Source organism: Akanthomyces muscarius, chromosome 3 (genome assembly GCF_028009165.1).
Source record: "Akanthomyces muscarius strain Ve6 chromosome 3, whole genome shotgun sequence".
Classification (NCBI taxonomy): domain Eukaryota; kingdom Fungi; phylum Ascomycota; class Sordariomycetes; order Hypocreales; family Cordycipitaceae; genus Akanthomyces; species Akanthomyces muscarius.
In genome coordinates this window covers 2,271,917-2,292,958 of record NC_079243.1, presented here as the reverse complement: position 1 = coordinate 2,292,958, position 21,042 = coordinate 2,271,917, and the positions used below count along the sequence as shown (strand labels likewise).

The 21,042-nt window shown below is 54.8% G+C and overlaps 7 protein-coding genes across 7 annotated transcripts; 2 read left to right on the top strand and 5 right to left on the bottom strand.

Moving 5' to 3' along the window:
• Positions 1-530: 530 nt before the first annotated feature.
• Positions 531-3,403, top strand: LMH87_002092 (uncharacterized protein; the record flags this gene model as incomplete). The annotated part of the gene is made up of 3 exons (XM_056193487.1): positions 531-1,512; positions 1,565-1,842; positions 1,898-3,403. 3 exons carry the CDS (start codon positions 531-533, stop codon positions 3,401-3,403), a joined length of 2,766 nt encoding a protein of 921 aa, XP_056050521.1.
• Positions 3,404-3,953: 550 nt separating this feature from the next.
• On the bottom strand, positions 3,954-5,849 carry LMH87_002091 (uncharacterized protein; the record flags this gene model as incomplete). Its single annotated transcript, XM_056193486.1, has 5 exons — positions 3,954-5,201; positions 5,491-5,553; positions 5,659-5,686; positions 5,750-5,788; positions 5,845-5,849. 5 exons carry the CDS (start codon positions 5,847-5,849, stop codon positions 3,954-3,956), a joined length of 1,383 nt encoding a protein of 460 aa, XP_056050520.1.
• Positions 5,850-8,073: 2,224 nt separating this feature from the next.
• On the top strand, positions 8,074-9,949 carry LMH87_002090 (uncharacterized protein; the record flags this gene model as incomplete). Its single annotated transcript, XM_056193485.1, has 3 exons — positions 8,074-8,346; positions 8,500-9,277; positions 9,336-9,949. 3 exons carry the CDS (start codon positions 8,074-8,076, stop codon positions 9,947-9,949), a joined length of 1,665 nt encoding a protein of 554 aa, XP_056050519.1.
• A 148-nt stretch (positions 9,950-10,097) lies between these two features.
• Positions 10,098-10,799, bottom strand: LMH87_002089 (uncharacterized protein; the record flags this gene model as incomplete). Its single annotated transcript, XM_056193484.1, has 2 exons — positions 10,098-10,423; positions 10,526-10,799. The coding sequence occupies 2 exons, from the start codon at positions 10,797-10,799 to the stop codon at positions 10,098-10,100; spliced, it is 600 nt and encodes a 199-aa protein (XP_056050518.1).
• Positions 10,800-11,475: 676 nt separating this feature from the next.
• On the bottom strand, positions 11,476-13,043 carry LMH87_002088 (uncharacterized protein; the record flags this gene model as incomplete). Its single annotated transcript, XM_056193483.1, has 3 exons — positions 11,476-12,559; positions 12,627-12,835; positions 12,969-13,043. The coding sequence occupies 3 exons, from the start codon at positions 13,041-13,043 to the stop codon at positions 11,476-11,478; spliced, it is 1,368 nt and encodes a 455-aa protein (XP_056050517.1).
• An 850-nt stretch (positions 13,044-13,893) lies between these two features.
• On the bottom strand, positions 13,894-15,832 carry LMH87_002087 (uncharacterized protein; the record flags this gene model as incomplete). The annotated part of the gene is made up of 7 exons (XM_056193482.1): positions 13,894-13,932; positions 13,983-14,812; positions 14,862-15,002; positions 15,049-15,090; positions 15,152-15,358; positions 15,408-15,420; positions 15,479-15,832. 7 exons carry the CDS (start codon positions 15,830-15,832, stop codon positions 13,894-13,896), a joined length of 1,626 nt encoding a protein of 541 aa, XP_056050516.1.
• A 1,530-nt stretch (positions 15,833-17,362) lies between these two features.
• On the bottom strand, positions 17,363-17,704 carry LMH87_002086 (uncharacterized protein; the record flags this gene model as incomplete). The annotated part of the gene is made up of 1 exon (XM_056193481.1): positions 17,363-17,704. One exon carries the CDS (start codon positions 17,702-17,704, stop codon positions 17,363-17,365), a length of 342 nt encoding a protein of 113 aa, XP_056050515.1.
• Between the last annotated feature and the right edge of the window lie 3,338 nt (positions 17,705-21,042).

Sequence of the window (21,042 nt, the reverse complement as noted above, 5' to 3'; positions counted from 1 at the left end):
CGCGTCTTCAGTCAGTGGGCGCACTCTACGTAGTACTTTAGTTAGCTACAAGTCACTGCTCGACAGCGCAAACAGCCACCCTGCTTTACAAGATGTTACGCACTGGAAAATCAGATACACTATTATCGATTGTTCAAGAATTCGAGTCGTACCTGAGCAGCCATGTCAAGTCTTTAAATAATTCCAAATCGACTTTGTAAGCTGCGACTGCAGGCGCATACAGCGGGCTACCTACTTAGAGAAACGCTTATCGTTATCGCTACAAATTTAGCTCCTGCCCCTAGGTATGCATTACATCGTACCACTTTGTTCGTCAACCACCAGCTCTGCTAATGCGCTCGAGCCGCGGGTAGTCTAATCAAATGCTGTCTCGAGCGGTCCGGCTACGGCTTATTGCTGCTACGCGACCGCTGGCGCTGGCACAATGGAGGCGTGCTGCCCTCGCCAGACCTCTGAGTGGTACCGCTCTGCTGGCCAGACGGGGCGACATATCGTCAGACAAGCTGTATACACCAGAGCAGATAAGTCAGATGATACAAGCGACTTCTCCCAAACCAGTGGATCATCACAATCTTGAGTCAGTCACTGGGGTCCTGGATCAGGAGCGTACACAGGCGCCTAGCCAAGCCGAAAATCAAGACGAGCCACGAGACGCAATCAAAGCCGAGAGTAGCAAATTGAAGACTAGCGACAATGCCGAGATGCCCGATATTGAAAATTACGAGCCGACAGACGCGGAACTTGCAGAGATACTAGCATCGGCGCACACCACCTTCGGCGACGATGGTTTGTCGACAGAAGAAGCAGCAGCTGCCGACATGAACGCACAATTCAGTACCGAAGCGCATGGCGAATACGATACTTTGGCCTCTGAAGACGATATTCTTTTCGAAACTTCACCAAACGAATCGCATCCTAAGAGCCGGCCCTTCAACCACGAACTTCTTACACACCAGCATCTCGGCGTCTCAGCACTCGGTCGGCCCGTGGAAGCTCTGATCCTCAAGGACCCAAATCGGATGCAGCGCTCGAAAAAGCAGATCCCGACCTTTGAACCGGAGACGGCAGATGCGGAACCTTCCGTCGAGTTGAAGTGGACCGACTACGTTGCAAAGCCGGACGACGAGCAAGACCCAGTGCTCGAGGCATGGGACAATATTAACGAGATGCGACCGGCCGATACAAATACGATACCGGCACACGAATACCACAGATTGGTAGCGGCGCTCGTCGAAGGCTTTACGCAGGGGCAGCTCTCCAGCTACATCACCATGAAGCATGCACAAGAGCTTGAGGCACAAGCGACTGAGGAGTCGCAAACATACCCTTGGATTCAAAAGCAGACCGCTTGGCAAGCCGCTTATCAAATTGAGCTGGAAAGCAAAAAGCCGAAATACATTTGCTCGGCCACCATTATCGACAAGATATGGAAGCTCCAGGTCCGAGAACAGGTTGAATCGCTTGGTCGTGCGCTGTTATGGGTTCATCCTACCACCTTTCGACTTCTCACAGGTAAAGATATATGCTCAATATCCTTTGGTCTGAGACTAACACAGCCTTGCAGGGCACGGGAGGCCTGTTCTTGAAGCGATCCAGCGGGAACTGCTGAATCCCGGGAATAACGAGAGACTTGCTGCTAAGTCTGAAGAGTCTCGCATCGGCATATACGCCTCCAAAGCAGCCATTCCTCCCATAATAGCACGGCTGAATGAAGTTGCGCAAGCTGTCGTCTCTGCTCAGCTCTCGACGAATCATATAAAGAAGGAGAATTTGTCCCCGCCTATACTCGATAACCTGGCAAGCATAACGAATACAATTATAGAAACGAGCAGCAGTGGAAATGTAAGACTACAAAGAAGCAGACTTTTTCCGCATCTCTATGCTAATTCTCATTCAGGATTTGCTTATTTACTGGATTGCGGACAGCGACCGTCCAAAGCCGTCTAGCGCGAGGGTAGTTTCCAGCACTATGCCTGAAGGGCCGGCAGATGTTGTCTGGCGCCTTCTAATGGCGGCTCAAACTGTACATGAAACCGAAGCCGATCTTTCGTCAAAGATGATCACACGCACAGGAAGAGGGAAGAAACCCAAGGGTGCGGTTTACATGGACTATCACCGCGAGGAGCGCAGCAAGTCGTGGCGCGATAAGCTCAGATCTTGGACGCGCTATATCGACGCTGTTGCCAAGCCTGACGACAAGAAACTGCAGCCACTCCAGCTCGCAAGCCGAGTTGAGGTCGTCCAGATGCCGCCAGCGTCCACCCCAGACGGTGCTAGAGTATCCGAATTGACGACCGCCACGTTTGGCCACGTTTTACATCCCGCAGACACTACCAAAGGATCCAGCAAGAACAACACCGACAAGAGCCGCCGTATTCTTTCGCCTGTGATCCCACACCCAGCCGCTCTAACCACCCTCTCCGCCAGCAACGAACCGGTCACGCAATCGACCGCCATTGTCCTCAACTTCTCCCCCGACATCACCCAACAGGACGGCACCGACGCCGACGGCAAGCTGCACCCTCGCGTGCGGCTCACCCTCCCCGTCGACGAGACCACTGACCTGTCCAGCTTTGATTTTCCACCCCATTCTACCCTCCACGCTGTAACGACCCAGCGCATCCAGGACCTCCTCCTGCCCACCGAGAGCGTCGACGTGCGGCTGACGCAGCAGCAGCTCGTCTCCATCGCCACGGATCAGCCCGCGCTGAAGCAGTTTCTCTCCGCGTCTGAGTTCAACCTCCTCGAGGGTCGTCTCCGCACGCCCAGCCGCATCGCCTTTGCCCTGACCGGCGGCGATGGTGCGGACACTGCCGAAGTGCCGTATCTGTTTATGGGGCTCGAAGTGCATCAGGCCGTCGAGACGAGCCTCGCCGGCCACACTATTCGCTACGAGAGCATCGAGGCTGGCCAGCACGGCGGCCAGCGCCAGCAGCTGTCCCTGCACCGCGCCAGCAGTGCGCCTGGAGGCAAGGACGACGGATTCCTGCAGCTCGTGGAGGACGTCGCCGCCGGGAATGTGTTTTCGTGGAATGACGGCGCCGCGCTCATGCAGCAGCGCTCGAGCGAAACGTTTACAATGGACATGCTCGAGGACGGGGAGGTGGAAGAGGAGCAGCATACCCTGGAAGAGGACGAGCTCCTGCCGCTGGAAGAGTACGCCGGTGATGTGCCGCCGAGAGAGGAGGGCGTAAATGCTGGAGAGGCGCAGGAGCAGGGCGATGTTGCACGAGATGATGCAGTCAAGGCCGAAGAGCAGGGAGCTGGCCCATCGTGCAACGAGCCGGCGGCGGTGACAGAGGAGATGTCGGGTATGCAGGAGAGTTCTCTGCTCGAAGAGTTGACAGTGGATGACTCTGATTCGACGGCGGCTCACTGTGAGGCAGAGGAGCCCAGCAAGTAGTGAGGAGCCACAGCGTCGACCAGAGACGCATAGTCGGATAAGCAACTGTAAAGAAAAAACACATGTACCACCACTGTATTGTATATTAGAAGATGAGATAGTTAGAGCATGTAGTTAGAGCATATATGCCATGACATGGCTGGCGTATAGGATAGAATTGTGTTCTATAATTGCGGCATAGCACTGCACCCGCAAAATCGCGTGAAGGGCTTCCTCATTGGCGCGGCAGTGGCCATGAGTGCAAGCAAAAATCAACTGCAGAGACATAACCAAGCACGGTTTACTATGGCGTGTCACATCAGGAACGGCAAAAGATATTTCAGAATCACTTCTTGACTTTCTATTTTATTTTCATATTTTCGTCACATAACACATTATGAGAAAACCTTGACAAAGAAAATCCCTAATCGTAGCCCTCTCACGATTGTGCCCCAGCTGTAGAAGCCGAGCGCTCATGAATAGCAAAAATTTTCATCTCAGTCATAGAAGTGTGCTCATGAAACCAGGAAAGCAGTTCCTGGCCGACCAGAAAGAAACGACGTCAAGTCGCTTATTTCTTGGCACCGGCCTTGGCAGCAGACTTGGTGACCTTGGCGGCACCATCGGTCTTCTCGACGGACTTGATGACACCGACAGCGACGGTCTGACGCATGTCACGGACGGCGAAACGGCCCAGGGGAGGGTAGTCGGTGAAAGCCTCAACGCACATGGGCTTGGAGGGAATCATCTTGACGATGGCGGAGTCACCAGACTTGATGAACTTGGGGTTGTTCTCAACCGACTTACCAGTACGGCGGTCGATCTTCTCGAGGAGCTCGGAGAACTTGCAAGCAATGTGGGCAGTGTGGCAATCGAGAACGGGGGCGTAACCGTTACCAATCTGGCCAGGGTGGTTGATGACAATAACCTGGGCGTTGAAGGAAGCGGAGGCCTTGGGGGGGTCGTTCTTGGAGTCACCAGCAACGTTACCACGGCGGATTTCCTTGACGGAAACGTTCTTCACGTTGAAGCCGACGTTGTCACCGGGAACACCCTCGGGCAGCTGCTCGTGGTGCATCTCGACGGACTTGACTTCAGTGGTGACACCAGCGGGGGCGAAGGTGACGACCATACCGGGCTTGATGATACCAGTCTCGACACGACCGACGGGCACCGTTCCGATACCACCGATCTTGTAGACATCCTGAAGGGGAAGACGGAGGGGCTTGTCGAGGGGACGCTTGGGGGGCTCGATGGCGTCGATGGCCTCGAGGAGGGTCTTGCCAGTGGACTTGCCAGCCTTGGTCTCCTTCTCCCAACCCTTGTACCAGGGGCAGTTGGAGGAGGCAGTAAGCATGTTGTCGCCGTTGAAACCAGAGATGGGGACGAAGGCAACAGTCTTGGGGTTGTAGCCGACCTTCTTGATGAAAGAAGAAGTCTCCTTGATGATTTCCTGGTAACGAGCCTCGGCCCACTGAGCAGTGTCCATCTTGTTGATGGCAACGATGAGCTGCTTGACACCGAGGGTGAAGGCGAGGAGAGCGTGCTCGCGAGTCTGGCCATCCTTGGAGATACCAGCCTCGAACTCACCAGTACCGGCGGCAATGATGAGAATAGCGCAATCGGCCTGGGAAGTACCAGTAATCATGTTCTTGATGAAATCACGGTGACCGGGAGCATCAATGACAGTGACCATGAACTTGGGAGTCTCGAACTTCCAGAGGGCGATATCGATGGTGATACCACGCTCACGCTCGGCCTTGAGCTTGTCAAGAACCCAGGCATACTTGAAGGAACCCTTGCCGAGTTCGGCGGCTTCCTGTAGAAGATCATGGTTAGCAAAATGTTGACAAAACGGACGCGAGATTTTGTGTCTGCCTCTCAGGGAGTAGAGGAATGAGGGGGGAGCTTGCGACAGGTGGCGGGGTATTTTTCAAAGCAGCCCCACCAAAATGATAAGGCACTCTGGAAAATTTTGCCGCAGCAAGGAGGGGTAGCGGCCAGTGGCCAGAGTGATGAGGCGATCGGTGCTAAGCAGGATAACGTGCGAAGCAAGCAAGCAGTCTCGTGAAAGAGGCGGAAAAAAAAGACTGAAATGAGATGCTTACCTTCTCGAACTTCTCGATGGTACGCTTGTCAATACCACCGCACTGGTAGATCAAGTGACCGGTCTGGATACCATGTTAGCTGTTTGAACTCTGTGAGACGGACGAGGCGGAGTAAAATCTAGGTTCCAGGGCAGGGACGCCGCTTGACCGTTGGGAGGCATAACTTACGGTGGTAGACTTGCCGGAATCGACGTGGCTGTCTAGTAGTCAGTATTGAATGGTTCGTCGGAATCGAAGCCGTGAGGCGTTGGGAACGCACCCGATAACGACGACGTTAATGTGAATCTTGTCGTCCTTGCTGCAGAGATTGTTAGCATGATGATGAGTCGGATGAGCTGAACCTGTAGGACATACCCCATTTTGAAGGTGTTTGTGTGTGAATGCGAGTGATTCTTTTGTTATGTCCTTTCGGAAAATCTGAAGGCGGCGGTGTTAGCAAACAACGCAAGCTTGTCGACGCGTCGAAATCCATCCTCAAAAGGCATCACAGGCCAAGGACGCTCGAGCAAGAGAAGACGTACGTGAATTCGCAGATCGGATGCTTGAACCGGGTATGCGAGACAAAGAGCAAGAGAAGAAAATTTCTAAAGAGGATGGTGGGAGGAGGAGTTTTAAAAGGTCTGGCGGGGGAGGGGTGGAGTGGGCGAGAAAAAAACTGGCTGGTGCAACAACTGGCGCGGGGCAACGAGCGAGAGTGGCGGCAGCCCACTAGCCCTAACAAGAGGCATGTTTTTTTTTTCTCTGACGCAGCAATAAGCTGAGGCACAAAAAAAAAACTTTTTTTCACTTGTTCCTCACACATCGCCGCATTCCCACTTATTTTTGGAGGATCTCGCCAATCAGTGGACGGGACAGAGCGCCTAGTCCGGCCGTGATGGGCACCTTCGGAGGTTTGGTCCCATCGCAGGGCATCAAGGCATGAAAACGAGGTGGCGGTATACCCAGGCAGCGATCCAGTGGAGGAGATGATGCATTGAGTCAACCTCTGAATCACTTTGGTTTGCTGCTTGACCTCAATCTGAATACACTTGGCCGTAGATATTGTGCTACCAGTACTGTGCTGCCGTGCTACTGCTGCTGTCTACCCCTCCATGCCCCTCACTGCCAGACCTTTGCTGTGGCGCAGAGATTTCACGGGATGCACAGGCCACCATTACGTCGCAATCAGGTTCCTAGGTACCTACGTTGCTTGGCTGCCTTCTGTGCTGCAGGGCCTCCAGGCTCCCCCTCCAAGCGTTTCATGCGGCCTAACGCTGCACTTTGGACGGTGCACCCGCTTCTAGATATCCCATGAAGCCAATCGAGAGGGGTCTGTTGGGTTGCTATGCGACGACAAGCTACCGGGATTTTTTTTCTTTGGCCCTCCTTCCCCTCCTAGTCACTGAAAGCGGGCGCGCCATCGGTGGCATGCAATACCTGTCATTTGTTAGCAGCCTGCTAGTTCGTCCCGCAGGCTGCACGTCTGCTCAGGTGGGGTGGGTACCTGTCTGGCTAGCTTTGGGAAAAAATTCGCATGCAGCAGCCACACGGCCAAGAGATGGCAGGCCAGGGAAGGGCAGAAGAAAGCAAGATGCATGTGGCTGGCTCCCAGTAATAGAGTAAGAAAGTGCTCGTATTGGGTGAAACTGTGGCGAGTCCTCAATTGAGCAGCCGAGTCCAATCGCTGGGATAGGAGCTGCACACGCTTGAGGCAGTAAGTCGTACATGTGTGTGACACTGTTATGGGCCAGGCCACGAGCTAGCCGCTGTGACTGTTTCGGCGAGAAGCAGAAAGCTGGTCACTGGAAAATTCCAGAGTTTACGCTTTAGACACTTGATAACGCAAAGGCCCTTACTTAACTTGTAAAATACTGTATTCGCACTGGTCACTACATGCCTCAGGTGACTTGCGAGAGGTCTGTTTCAAGAGCTGGTGCCTGAGGCCGCAAACCCAGATCTAGTGCTCAGAGGGCCAGAGCTTGGTTCCTATTCTGGCCGAGCAAACGGAGCTTCTCCCTCTACACCGGGCCAACACTGGATGCCGTCTGAGTAGCTACATGAATCACATGGGAATTGCTCCAGGGGACGAGTACAATATAATCATTATTCGTGTAATTTATCTATAAGATCAGTGACTTGGTAAAACTACGAATGGCATCTCGACGCCCCGGATTGTAGCCCCGAAATTTGCCTTTTTCTGCGCTGGAGGGCAGCTGTAGACAGAGGTACCTGTAACCGACAGAAAAATGGCGCGGGTATATTGTACCGTCGTCCAGCACGCCTCGAACAACCAAATAGCCTTTTTGCAGCCCCCCGGATTCCTCACCGTTCCCAGCGTGCAGCGCCCAAAAGCCCCCTGTAAACGCACCCCAGCACCCCTAGCAACGCCCAAAAACCTCCCTCTCCCCGGCCGATCGGCATTCCGCGGCAAAGCACCAAGCCGAGCCTCACCAAAACTTCGGCTCAGCTTCACGGGTCTGACCTTCCAAGACCTTTTTCTTACTTTGCCCTCCCAAAAGATTTTTGATTCCTTCTTCATCCCCCCTCAATCTCCGCTCTTCCATCTTCCTCGCCATCCCTCCATCTCAATTGATTGACAGCATCATGTCCGCTGTCAACCGTAGCCTGCGTTCCGCCTCCAAGCAGCTGCGTCTCCAGCCTACTCGCGTTCTGCCTTGCGCCGCTGCCATCCGCTCGGCCTCCGTCGGCGCCCTTCGCATCGCCGGCTCGCTTCCTGCCTCCCGCAACACCTTTTCCACCTCTGCTGCTAGACTGTCCGGCGCGCCCAACATGACTTCCGGTGCCAGAGAATACGACCCCGAGATCAAGGACATTGCCGACTTTGTCGCCAACAAGCCCATTGACTCTGAGCTTGCTGTAAGTACCCCCGCCGGGAGATTGTTGCATCTCGGGAAGAATCGCTTTACCCCACCATCCCCAACGAGTTCCTCTCGCAACGGGGTATTCGGTTCACGAGAAGCTTCAATTCCTTTCGACACGACTTGGATTACATACTGACCCTCGTCACAGTTCGACACTGCCCGATGGATCCTCCTCGACACCCTCGGCTGCGGTCTTGAGGGCCTCCGCTTCAAGGAGTGCACCAAGCTCCTCGGCCCCATTGTCCCCGGCACCGTCGTGCCCAACGGTACCAAGGTTCCCGGCACCCCCTTTGTCCTCGACCCTGTCAACGGTGCCTTCAACATTGGCGCCATGATCCGCTGGCTTGACTTCAACGACTGCTGGCTGGCCGCCGAGTGGGGTCACCCCTCGGACAACCTTGGCGCCATCCTCGCCGTCGCTGACTGGATCAACCGCACCAACAAGGCCGGCGGCAACCTCGCCGGTGGCAAGATCTTCAACATCAAGGACGTCCTCGAGGCCATGATCAAGGCCCACGAGATCCAGGGCTGCCTGGCCCTCCTCAACTCCTACAACAAGGTCGGCCTCGACCACGTTGTCCTCGTCAAGGTTGCCTCCACCGCCGTCGTCTCCAAGATGCTCGGCCTCAACGAGAAGCAGATTGCCGACGCCGTGACCCAGGCCTGGGTCGACGGTCAGTCCCTCCGCACTTACCGTCACACCCCCAACACCATGTCCCGCAAGTCCTGGGCTGCCGGTGATGCTTGCCAGCGGGCCGTCAACCTGGCCCTCAAGGTCATGAATGGCGAGGCTGGTGTTCCCACCGTCCTCTCCGCTCCCGTCTGGGGTTTCTACGATGTCCTCTTCAAGGGCAAGAAGTTTGAGTTCCAGCGCCCCTACGGCAGCTACGTCATGGAGAATGTCCTCTTCAAGGTCTCCTACCCTGGTATGTCCTACAACTCATTTGCACCAGTCTCCAGAATCATCAACTAACAAGCTTCTAGCCGAATTCCACTCTCAGACGGCTGTTGAGGCTTCCGAGAAGATTCACCACATGCTCAAGAAGATGGGCAAGTCGGCCGCCGACATCAAGGCCATCACCTGCCGCACCCACGAGGCCTGCATCCGCATCATCGACAAGCAGTTCAAGCCCATGGACAACTTTGCCGACCGCGACCACTGCATTCAGTACATGTGCGCCACCATGCTCGTCTTTGGCCGCCTCGAGGCCACCGACTACACCGACGGCGGCGAAGCTGCCACCTCGGAGCTCGTCGAGTCCCTTCGCCAGAAGATCAAGTGCGTCGAGGATCCTCAGTACACCCAGGACTACCACAACCCCGAGCTCCGCACCATCTCCAACGCTCTCACCGTCGAGCTCAACGACGGCACCGTGCTGGACGAGGTTGCTGTCGAGGCTCCTCTCGGCCACCGTCTCCGCCGTGACGAGGCCAAGCCCGTCATCCTAGCCAAGTACAAGCGCCACCTGACCCCTCACCTGCCCGAGGCTCGCGTCAACGAGCTTGTCGAGCTGAGCCAGAACGCCAAGAAGCTCGAGACCATGTCTGTCGACGAGTACGTCGACCTCTACGTCGTCGAGAAGAGCAAGTTCCTGTAGATGTGTAACCACGTTTTGCTTGGAGCCGGGGAGGAATATCCAGAATGTATAATTTCAAAAAATATTACAAGTTAGATGAATCTAGAGCGATTTTGACCAATTCTCAATGTGCTTCTTTCGTGCATCTCGTTTAAACGTACACAAACGCTCATGCTCGCGTCTCGCGTAGTTGAGCATCCATTGCTTCCCGTATTAGCTGCGCCGTCTCCTCTGGCACCCTCGCCGTCGTGTCAATGTCGATCCCGATGCCAGGAAATTTATAAATCTTGGAGTCGTCCATGAATTTCCGCACCAATTCCACATCCGTGAGCTTGCTACTTCCCTTCTCGCCACGCTCCGGCCTCGTCACGCGTCGCAGGTTTTCCTGGCGCTCACATGTCAGATAGACGGGCAGAAACGGACGGCCTGCCTTGGCGGCCGCTTTCTGATGCGCCTGCGACCATTCCGCGCCAATGGTGCCCGCGGTGAAAAAGTCTAGTAGCTCTGAATGTCAGTAATACTCTGCTTTTCGGGTAGCAGGCGGAAAGAAGGAACGAAGAAGTCCGTTGGGTGTGGATATAGGGTAAGCCGCCGTACCGGTAAAAATGACGACGTGCGCGAGCTGCGCCGCCTGATCCCCGCACGCGCTCTCCTCGTCGGAGGAAGGGTGCACGAGCGAGGTGTACACGGCGTCGCGGACGCGCTCGCGCTCGGCGTTGTAGGAGGGGTTGGAGCGTGGGACGGTGACTTGGTCGATGAGGGAGTGGTTGTCGACGAGGTGCGATCCGGGGAGGAGGGCGTGCAGGGCGCGCGCGACGGTGAGCTTGCCGACGCCGGGCATGCCGTTGATCCAGACGAATTGGCCGGACATGGCTTTTACTTTTATGTGGTTCTTTTTTTTTCTTCCTTTTTTCTTCTTCTTCTGTTTGTTTCCGTTTCTTCTTCTTCGAAACAGCAGTCCCTTTATGGCTTTGTGTTGCGACCCGAGAGTTGCTCTTGGTGTGCTGTCAGATTTTAACCAACTAAACGGCCTGACTCACGAGGCTGTGAGCCGACCTTGATTTTTTTTAAGTGAGACTGACAGCGACTCCGCGATCGCAAACATCATGACTTTATTCGTATGAGAAAACAAATACTCGAACATGGATCGTTATCAAAGATGTAGACGTGGAATTTTTGTTGATTGACATGTCGCACCGAAATCGGGCCTGTGCTTCAGTGCAGGTCTCGACAAAAGTCCAAGCACTGCTGCTGCAGTGGAGGCTACAGGGTGTAATTAGATTTTATGGTGGCCGCGGGGACGAAGATGCTAGAATTTTTGAAATCATTGCAACACGAGACGGGTGGAGGGCGGCCAAACCTGCCGATTAACTCTGCACATGCACATGAATATTGAAACAGTGAAAAAGCGTTGGCAGGTTGCACTCCACGATCATTGAACTTTTTGAATGATTTTCATTAGTGTGTATCCAAATGCCACCCAGGCCGTTAACTATACAATGCTATATTTCAGTTCTCATGTATGGTGTAGCTGTGGCGACGGCACATTATTGGCTCTTGACCGACGCCTTTTTCAACGAGGCCTTGGGCGTTTTGAGCAGGCCAAAGGCAGCAGCCGCTACTACGGCTGTGCCTGTCGCTCCGACGGTGTAGGCATATTCCCTGCCGGCCCACCAGTAGATGCTAGTAAACAGAATAGGCCCTAGGCCACGGCCAAGCTGGCCCCAGCTGCGCAGGTTGCCCAGCTTGCTGCCTCGCTCGTCCTCGTTGGCCTCGAAGCTGCTGAGCGCATTCAGGCCCGTCACCACAGTCGCCGAGGTGATGGCCAGGCAGGTCGCCGCCGCGTAGAGGCCGCCGGTGGTGTTGAGACGCGCCAGCAGCACAAAGGCGGCCAGGCAGGCCGTCGTGCCGAGGCGCACAGAGGTCAGCGGGGGGAGACGCCGAGTCACCCCGCCTTGCAGGATAGACGCGACGAGGCCGATGAAGCCGAGGAGGCGGCCGTTGTTGCCAGACGTAAACGAGAAGAGATCGTAGGTCATGAAAGACAGCGAGCTTTCCATGCCGGAGAAGAACAGCAAGAAGACAAAGTGCACGGCGTTGAGGATAATGTGCGAATTTGTCCTCTCGACAGTCTTCTTGGGAGCAGAGGAACTGGTACCGTTGCCGTTTTGCTTTGCGCTGTCGGCAGTAGCCGCCTTCTTGCCCGTAATGGCAGGGAGCGTCTCGGGCAGGTAAAAGTACAGATAGACTGTTTCCACCACAATGAGCGCCAAGCTGACACCGGCGGCCGTCGCAAAGGGGTTGGCCTTGACCGAGGGAACGGTGCTCAGCCAGGCCCCTAGCGCGGGGCCAAAGGTAAAGGCCACAGAGAAGCAGGCGCCGATGATGGCCATAGTCGAGCCGCGCGACGCCTCGTCCGAAATGTCGCTGGCCATGGCGGTGGCCAGCTGAATGTTGCCCTCGGAGAGACCGCCGACGACACGGCTCGCGATAAAGGTTCGAAAGTCGACCGCGGCGACCCAGAGCAGCACGGAGATGATGTTGCCGGTCATGGAGGCGAGGAGAGCCTTGCGACGGCCGTATCGATCAGAGAGGCGGCCAATCAGCGGCGACGCAAACGCCTGGAGCAGACTGCAACTCAGAGGTTAGAAAACTGAAGAGATGTATAGTATTCGCAATGGGGGGTTTGGCGTCTTACGAAAACAAGGAGCCCATTGCGCCGCCGAGCAGGACAATGTCGTAGCGGGACTCGATCGGGCGCGCAAACGACGCCTTGTAGCTATTGAGGCCGCTGATGACGCGCTGCAGCAGGGTCGGCGGGCCGCCATTGAGGAGGGCGGGAGCTTCGCTATCGCGATAGAATTCGAGCAGGCGCGGGAAGAGCGGCAGGATGAATGTGAAGGAGATCTGTCGAAGATGGGGGTGGTCAGCTTTCGGTTTGCTTGCGGCTTCCGCCGGTGCACGCGTGCGTGGGGCAATGCTCGAGGGACGATACAGCTTGCGCCGAAGCTGGAGAAGGGGGTCAAGGGTCGGTCCATACCAAGTCAAGGAGCAGCGAGAAAGCGATTACTCGCAGGACTCGCTTCCGCGTAGCTGGGTCGACTGCAGCTGCCATGGTGGATGACGATGCCAAGTAACGATAAGGTAGTAGATTAGGTAAACGTGGCGGACAGGAGATTCATGCAAGATCGAGAAACACAGTGGTCCAGCTGGTGCAAGAACAGAATGGTATTTCCAGAAGCGGTAAACAATGTAGAAACAAAACGCGCCGGGTAGGCAGCTAGAGGAAAGATTTCAGGCCGAGCTGTGCGCTTGGGAACCTGGTGCCATCACCTATCTAGGCATTAGTTCGGTAGGTAGGTAGGTAGGGAGTGACAGGGGAAACCCCACAGGCGGGTTTGGTGTTTGTGTATCAGGAGCTTGACTGTATGACACCTATCAGAGCTGGCGGCGCTGAGGTGCGTGCGTGCTGGGTCTGTGTTTCAAACTACACTGCGGCCACGGTGGCAGTAAAAAATAAAATGAAAAGAGATACAATTTCGTGCTTTAATTACACGGACGGACCTCAGGAAGGCAACAAGATGACAAAAAGCAATGAAATAATAGGTCGGCCGTGTTCTTTCGCGTGGCGTCCCCCGGCTTCTTGCCCATCCGATCCACCAACCTTGCTAGTGGCGTCCGGCACCAGCAGATCCGGGGTTTGTCAGGCACAGTCTTGAGCTGCGATTTGTCGGGAAGGAAAATTGAAATAGGGACGGGCTAGTTACTCCGTGGAGAACTGGCCGCAGACGCGTTGTTGCTCGCACCTTATTAGTAACGAAAGACGGAGTATTGGAGAGCGCGCCGGCCCGATGTGCAAGTAAGGATTGTATTCATAGCAGAGATACTAATACGTCGTGTGTGACTTGAACCATATATTCCCGGTCCTAATGATTGCATCCTATGAGCATCCCCCGCTGCGCCAATTAAAAAGCTTCCAGAAGAAATCGCAAACCCTTGCTGCCCTACAACACACCATTAATTCGGCCCTCACATCCGCGGATCGGCTACGTACCTTGTAAGGCAATGGGATAAAGTAATCCGACGCCATTTCACAATCTTTTGGCGTCGTTTCGAAAATCTTAAACACACCCACGTCACCCTCGCGCCTGTCACCCGTCTCGTCTCCGCCCACCTCGCCGCCGCTACCCCAGCGGCGAAAGAGCTTGGACAGCATCAGGTGCAGCTCGGCCTGCGCGAGCGCCTGGCCGAGGCAGACGCGCGTGCCGCCGCCAAACATGATCAGATACCCGTCCAGCCGTTCGTCCTCGTTGAGCCATCGCTCGGGGTGGAAGGCCAGTGGGTCCGTAAAAATGCTCGCGTCCATGATGGTGCGGTACGGGCTCATGCTGATGACGGTGCCGGCGGGAATGTGGTACGACTTGCCGGTGTCGGGATCGGCCACGTCAAACGACTCGTCGGGCGCGATGCGGGACAGGCGGCTGCTCGTGCCGACGCTGTGGCGCAGTGTCTCCTTGACTACGGCGCGCAGGTACGGCAGGCTCTCGAGCCGCGCGAGGGGGACGGCCTCGTTGACATCGGGAATCGCCTCAAACAGCTCGTCGCGAAGCTTTTTGAGTGTTTCCGGTCGGTGGCACAGGTGGAAAACGGCAAGTGAGAGCGCCCAAGATGTAGTCAGAGTGCCGCCTTGGACGAGAATCTGTCCATCTTGCGCCAGGCGATCAGTCTCCTTTTCAACGTCGGGTAGTATTTCGGAGGAAAGCAATTCGTGGAAAATGGTCGGGTGGTCGACATCGAGTTCCCAGTTCTTAGTCCCTTGTGTAGCCTTGATGTCGCGAATTTGGCCAAGGATGTCGTTCTTGAGCTTCAACCAACCGTCCCAGCCTACAAAAGTAAGCTCATGTCTCTATTTTTGCAGAGGTAGAATACGTACCAGGCACCCAGCGCCCCGAGACTGATTCTGGTAGAGCATTGACGAGCGTCAGAGCCCAGTTCATGTGTTTTATGATTGGTCCCATATGTGTGCCCTTAAGGAGGCTGTCAATTGTAGCAGCACCAAAGTCAGGCTCCTCGACTGCAACACGTTAGCGTTGATATTTAGAATCGGCAGGTTTTCGTACTTAGGTGATCGCTTCGCGCAAAAGCGTATTGATTGATGACGTCTAGTGCAATTGTTAGCCAGCCTTGTAGATTACTCTTCGTTTACATATTGCTGATGCATACCGTTGGTGTAAGCAGAGAACGGATACATGAGATCAAGCGGCTCAGTTGGACGGTCCCGTCCCTCGCGATGCAGACGGCCTAGAAGCTGGTCTACCCGTTCTTCGAGAATGGGTTGGAGATCGCGAACGCCCTTGGTCGAGAAGAACTGGTTCAAGGGGGTGCGGCGGAGCCGGTGATGGTCGTGGTCGAGAGTCGCCAGACCACTGTCTGAAGCAGAGTTAGAATATGCCACGGGAATGGCACGAATCATACATACGAGGAGCTCCAAACTACATCATGTTAGCAGCGTACCATGCAAGCGCAAGCAACCATTGAAAGTTTTCTCACCTGCTTGGCCCAGAACAGCCACTTGTGGCGACGGCGGTGCGGCCCTGGGTAGAGTTCAGAATGAAAGTCATGATCACTAACATGGACCTCCCAGGGACTGATCCTCACAACCGGACCGTACTGCTTGTGCATCTCGACAATGCGAAAAGTGTACTGTCCACCAAGAATAATGTCATAGTAAAATTCGTAGTACTGCGTCAACGCGGCAAGCTTGGGGCCAGGCAGGTGGGCAATGGGACTGTACCACAACCGGTAGACGCCCAGACATACCGCATAGACGACCCAACACGCGAGGGATGTGTACGCAGCGAGCTCCCAGGTGAAGTCAGCAGCAATGCTTTTTGGGATAGCCATGGTGGCAGGAATGTTCGCTGCTCTGCCATGCGCTCTCTCGATACCACCAGTTGTGCCGCGTTGGGAATGCGAAAAAAATGGCAACACCACAGCGTTATATAACTAGAGCCAACAAAACTATGGCGTGAGGCTTGCATGCAAACGGATAGATGTGGCAGCTGGCAGGTCTCGGAGGTCATTTGTCATTTGGCGCTGCGACTGCAGCCTGCTACCACCTGCAGACAGCTTGTTGGATCCTTGTCCTTAACCCATTACACATCCTGACCCTGCATCTCCTGCATCTGCCAACCTTCATCATCACCGTCCTGTCTTGTGCTATCCCTGGTCCGGCCTGCGCCTTCATTAGCCGTCCGACCTATCGGATCACTGCAATTTGCTTCCATGATGGCAGCCGTTTGCTGAGTGTGGGCATTCCGTGGGCCGCTGGAGCCGGGGCTGGACGACATCAAGCCATGCCCCCTCCCTCTGCGGGCGCAGCATGGTGCTTGGCTCGATTCTGTCACAAATCGCCTGCGCGTGGATCCTCCACCCCATGTCAGAACAATAATATTGGGTGGCTTCTTCTTGCTATTGTCCTCCAGAACCGGCGCTTCTCCAGATCCCCAGCTTGGCGCGGCAATTTCGATTCGTCCCGTCGGCCTCTTCCGGTACGTCGCAGCACTAGTAAGTAGCAGGGCGCGCGACACCACATTTACTCACAACGGTTTTCCTTCGATTTCATCAAGCAATGCTAACATTTGCCACATGTTTTTCAGACAACATCCAGAATTTCCGTCACATCCACAGACCCGCGACGTGCGACCCCGTTGGCAGCTAGACAGCCCTCCACGAACACGACTCCACGCCTGTCACACCGCAGTGGTCTCGTGTAACCGCCATGGCTGGCGACGAATGATATAATTGCCGATATGATGTGTGGCGTGGACGGCGTCATCTCTCGAGGTATCTTGCCCCCTTTCAGCCATTTCCCTGATTCTTTCGCTCAGCTGCGCTTCGGATGCGCCTCTTTTTAAAGCCTTCGCCAGCTCTTCTTGGAACATCCTCGAATTCCTCGTGAGCATGCCCACACCCATTACAGACGGGCTGCATTTTCGGCGGCTATCTCGCCCAGTACTGTATTTCAGATGCGCGACGATAGAGCCGCACCGTCCGGGTCGGGCTTGCTGCGACGCATCACCGGCATCGGCCATAGCAAGACAGCAAATTAATCAGTGTCGCGTGACACAATCACGAGCGAGGACATAACAAGACATCAAAACATACATACGCAACAATTCAACTTACGCCTATAGTGGAAACAGCAATGTCTCATTGGGTGCCCAGCCCTTTGTTCGTCCATCGGGCGCAAACAGATGCGCTGGCGATGGCCCCGCATTCAACGCGCGCCCAGAGGCATCAAACTGGATGCCACACGTCTCCGGATGCCAATCACCTTTATCCGGTGCTCTTGGCTCCAGCGATGGCAATGCCCCTCAAACTTATCGGCGCCTAGTTCGGAATGAGGATAGACCACGCAACATCGAAGCGCATTCAACCCTTGCATGTCCCGCAGATCCGCAATGGTGTTGTCGTCTTGCCCCCTGCACTGCTGTCCGCGATGGCGATGCTGGCGCCGAGGATCAGTGCGCCCGCGCTGCCTCCGTAGATGCGTCCACCCTTGTCCAGAAAGCTTTGCAGGGCAGAGAGCAAATCGTTGCTTTGCAGGTGCTGCAGGAGCCTAAAGGTACTACCACCCGGAATCGCGACAATGTCGGCGTCGCGCAGGCCGAAATCGGGCCCTTCAAGGCCAAGTGCAATCGATGGAAACTCGCCAAATCGCGCGAGTGAGCTATTAATCCATTCTTCCGGACTTTGCCACCGAGTCGAAGCCATTGCAAGTGGCCAAATCACGACCTTCTGCCCAGCCTAAAGGCCAAATTCCAGATGTTGGCCTCGTCCTCTTCGGAGCTCCCGCCTCCCAAGTATATCATTTTCGTTATCTTTGTTCCAAATAGCTTTCTTCGGCCTTGCGTCTCGGACTGTGAGACTGGATGCGATGCTGCTGAGGTGTGAGAGAATTTGTTGCAGGAGTGGCGGTTTCTGTTAAAGTTCCCCCGCAGACGACCATTTTCAGCTTGTCACAATGCGAGTTGCTAGAATCGGCATCGCGGCAAGCCAAGTATGTTCATTTTCAAACATTTATTATTTTACAGAAACGCCATTTTCTAGCAAAGTCGAGAAAAATCCAAACCACTTCACGGCGACAAAAGCTCCGGTCATTACAATAACGTCGCCTTCCTTCCTTATTCCGGCTGACAAGGACGCTCACCGACCCGCTGCAGCATGCGAGATGCGACGTCGTCACATCCAACGTCGATGAGATGCCGGAGTGTCTCCCCCGCTTTCCATGCATGTCTGTGCCCAATTCCTCATCGAACCTCCTGTATGTACGTTGGTGCAGACCCGCGGCCACGTCAGATCTACCATGCACGACTGCTACACAGGCGGGGTGGTAAGTCTTGTGCGCGTCAGCCCGCATGCCGTGTCGCACTGAAGAGAGACACTGACCGCGAGCCAAGTTCGGAGATTTCTTTCAGTTGCGCAAAGTCAAATGGGAAGAGGTTTCTCGTCAGGGAGGCCGCGAAGGGGCACATGACGTTCCCATATCCGTCAACTTTGTAGCTGCTACGCTATCTCACCAAGAACTTCGCCATTCGCCTGTTTGACTTCATGCCAGCTCCTGTGGTCGTGTTTCATTTTTATTTTATGGTCCAGCGGTACTCGGTCAATCGGTCTACCGCTTGGAGGGGCGAGCCATGCTATTGGAACAGCCTTGCGCAACCTTGTCGCGGCGCGAACCAGGCCGTTATACTCCGTGCAAGGCCAGCGCATGCCAGTCCGTCGACTCCGACTGGGCCGGACGCCGCCTCCGATTGGCGACTGCTGCCCACTACGCAGGGAGCTTCACATTTACATGCCACTCGATTTTTCATATTAATAGAGTGCGCACTAGGAACACCAGGTCTCTTTATCTCAAATTCGGACACACGAATCGACGTGTAGTGGGGCACACAGCGAGACAAGATGGCGAGGCACAAAAATCAAGTCTATTAATGAAAAGGTGTTTGTATATCTGCCATACACAAGGTTGCGGCAGCAGATGCGCCGTCCACCTTGGCTTTCCGGGTATCAACTCGGCCAGAACCGGTTCTCGTGAGCGTTTGTCTTTTCTCTCCACGTCCCTTCCCCGCACCGCCCAACGTGTTGCCCACTTCCTGCGGGAGCGCCCGCTAGCTGCATGACGTTGCATGAAGTTCGGGCACTTGGGTTTTCCTATTCTGTCTTTCCACTAGCCATGTGGACAAGGCCAGGACGATGACGCTCTTTTCTTTCCTTTGGGCGCCAACAAAACAAGCCTCCGAATTGCGCCCAAAGGATCGTATACTCCGCGAGTCCCTCGAGGGTCTAGGTCCCAGCATGTCTCGCTATTCACATGAAACCGTTCTTCGCCCAGCCTGATCCACCTTTTTTTCGAGTACCATTCCGTGGGGAATGGATTTTGTAACATGGCGGTGACGCCGTCTATGTGGTGTATTGTTCGTGTTTGGAATCTTTTCTGGTCGCCCATGTCGTCTTCGTCGCAAGCAATCTGGTGTCCTGACCGATGAGGAGAAAAACGGTGCTCCCAGAGGCACTGGTGACCGGCCCAGTGTGTGCATGGGAGTGGCGCAAAAACAGGGTCTCGACGATATTTCCCGCATCCGAAAGAGAAAAGTATTATCCGTTAGAAGGAAATGAAGCAAAAACGCCGCCGTCTATCGTTGTTTCGACAAGTAAGAAATGGAAGAGTTGGATGGTACAGTATCTGCGTCCTAGTTAGTCAAAATGCATTCGGTTTGCCGAATCTATGCGGACGGGACGGGACGGGACGGGACGCACTAAATGGTGTGTAGTAGTCGGGCGAGTGTGGTGCTCTGTTCACGCCTTTGTCCGACGCATCATCATTTCGGCTTGGCAGGTTGAGGATTGCTGGGCTTATTTATGCCTGTTGTGTCGTACGGTCCGCGTGCCATTGTGTCAAAGTTTCGTGCGACGTATCGCAAAGTGCCTAGAACGCTGTGATGTTTGAGGAGCTGCTAGCTTTTTGTTTGGTTCGTGTCGAGAATGGTTGCGCAGAGAGGAAGCCTCGGCAGTTGTGTAAGATTGACGTAGTAAGGCGTGGTAGGGTGTGTATGTGCTGTATGCGACGTGAAAGCGACGAGCTAAGGAGCAAGAGTCAGATGCACATTCGGATCAAGATGTAAAAGATAACAAGTTGCGAGAGCCTGCCAAGGTGGAATGATGAGAAGGGGTGGGACAGCAAGACAGGAAGAGGGACGTGAGGATATTTAAATCCATGGACCAGCACCTGGAACATGAGAGGGCACGAAAAAAAAAAAGAACCACCAGCACCACACCCCCTGCTGTAGGCTCGCGTGGCTTTCCGAGCTTCTCATTGCCAGCATTGCTCAGACCACCTATACTTACCAGGAATCATTTAAAGGGACGGTTACCGATGTTGCGGTCAAACAGTTTAAGCGGTGAATTTCTGGGTCTTGTGCAGAAAGTACTTGTGAGTACCCCTGGGATGAACGGACCAGCAGGCAGAGAAGAAAAGTCGAGAGCGCTGAGACCCTCGTTCTAAATTTTTGTTTTTGGGTTATTGGGGGCACTTTTTATTATTTCCCTTGCACACCACGCTTGCTTGGGGCGGGCGGGCTCCCTCTTGTCTACTACATGGGTTCCAGATCGACAGGGGGGGTGTGCGACTCTGTGATGGAAAGGTTGGGCTGCTCCTGGGCCCTTTTGGAATGGCAAGTTTTTAGGCCACCGGGGGGGCAGGCGAGGAAAGGGAAAGGGGAGAGCGCCCAACAAAGTGACCAAAAGGCAATAAACTAAAACCAGGCCGTACTGGTGCTGGTAGTATTAGTAGGGTCTTCTCTCTCTCTCTTTCTCTCTTCTTGAGAGATGAGGAAAGTGGAAACTTTGACGGCCATGGCCCGGCAGGTCGGAAATGCTACCCGCCGGCGCGGGTTGGCGCTTTGGAGGAGGGTAGGGGGGCGTATGTGTGTGGGTGTTGTTTGTGGTGTTTTTGGTCCTTGGACAATGGAGGCCGGGACGGGCGAGGATGCCTGGCTCTTGGTTTTCTTCCTTCTCTTCCTGGCCCGGGGTGTGTGTAGCCGAGAGAGAGA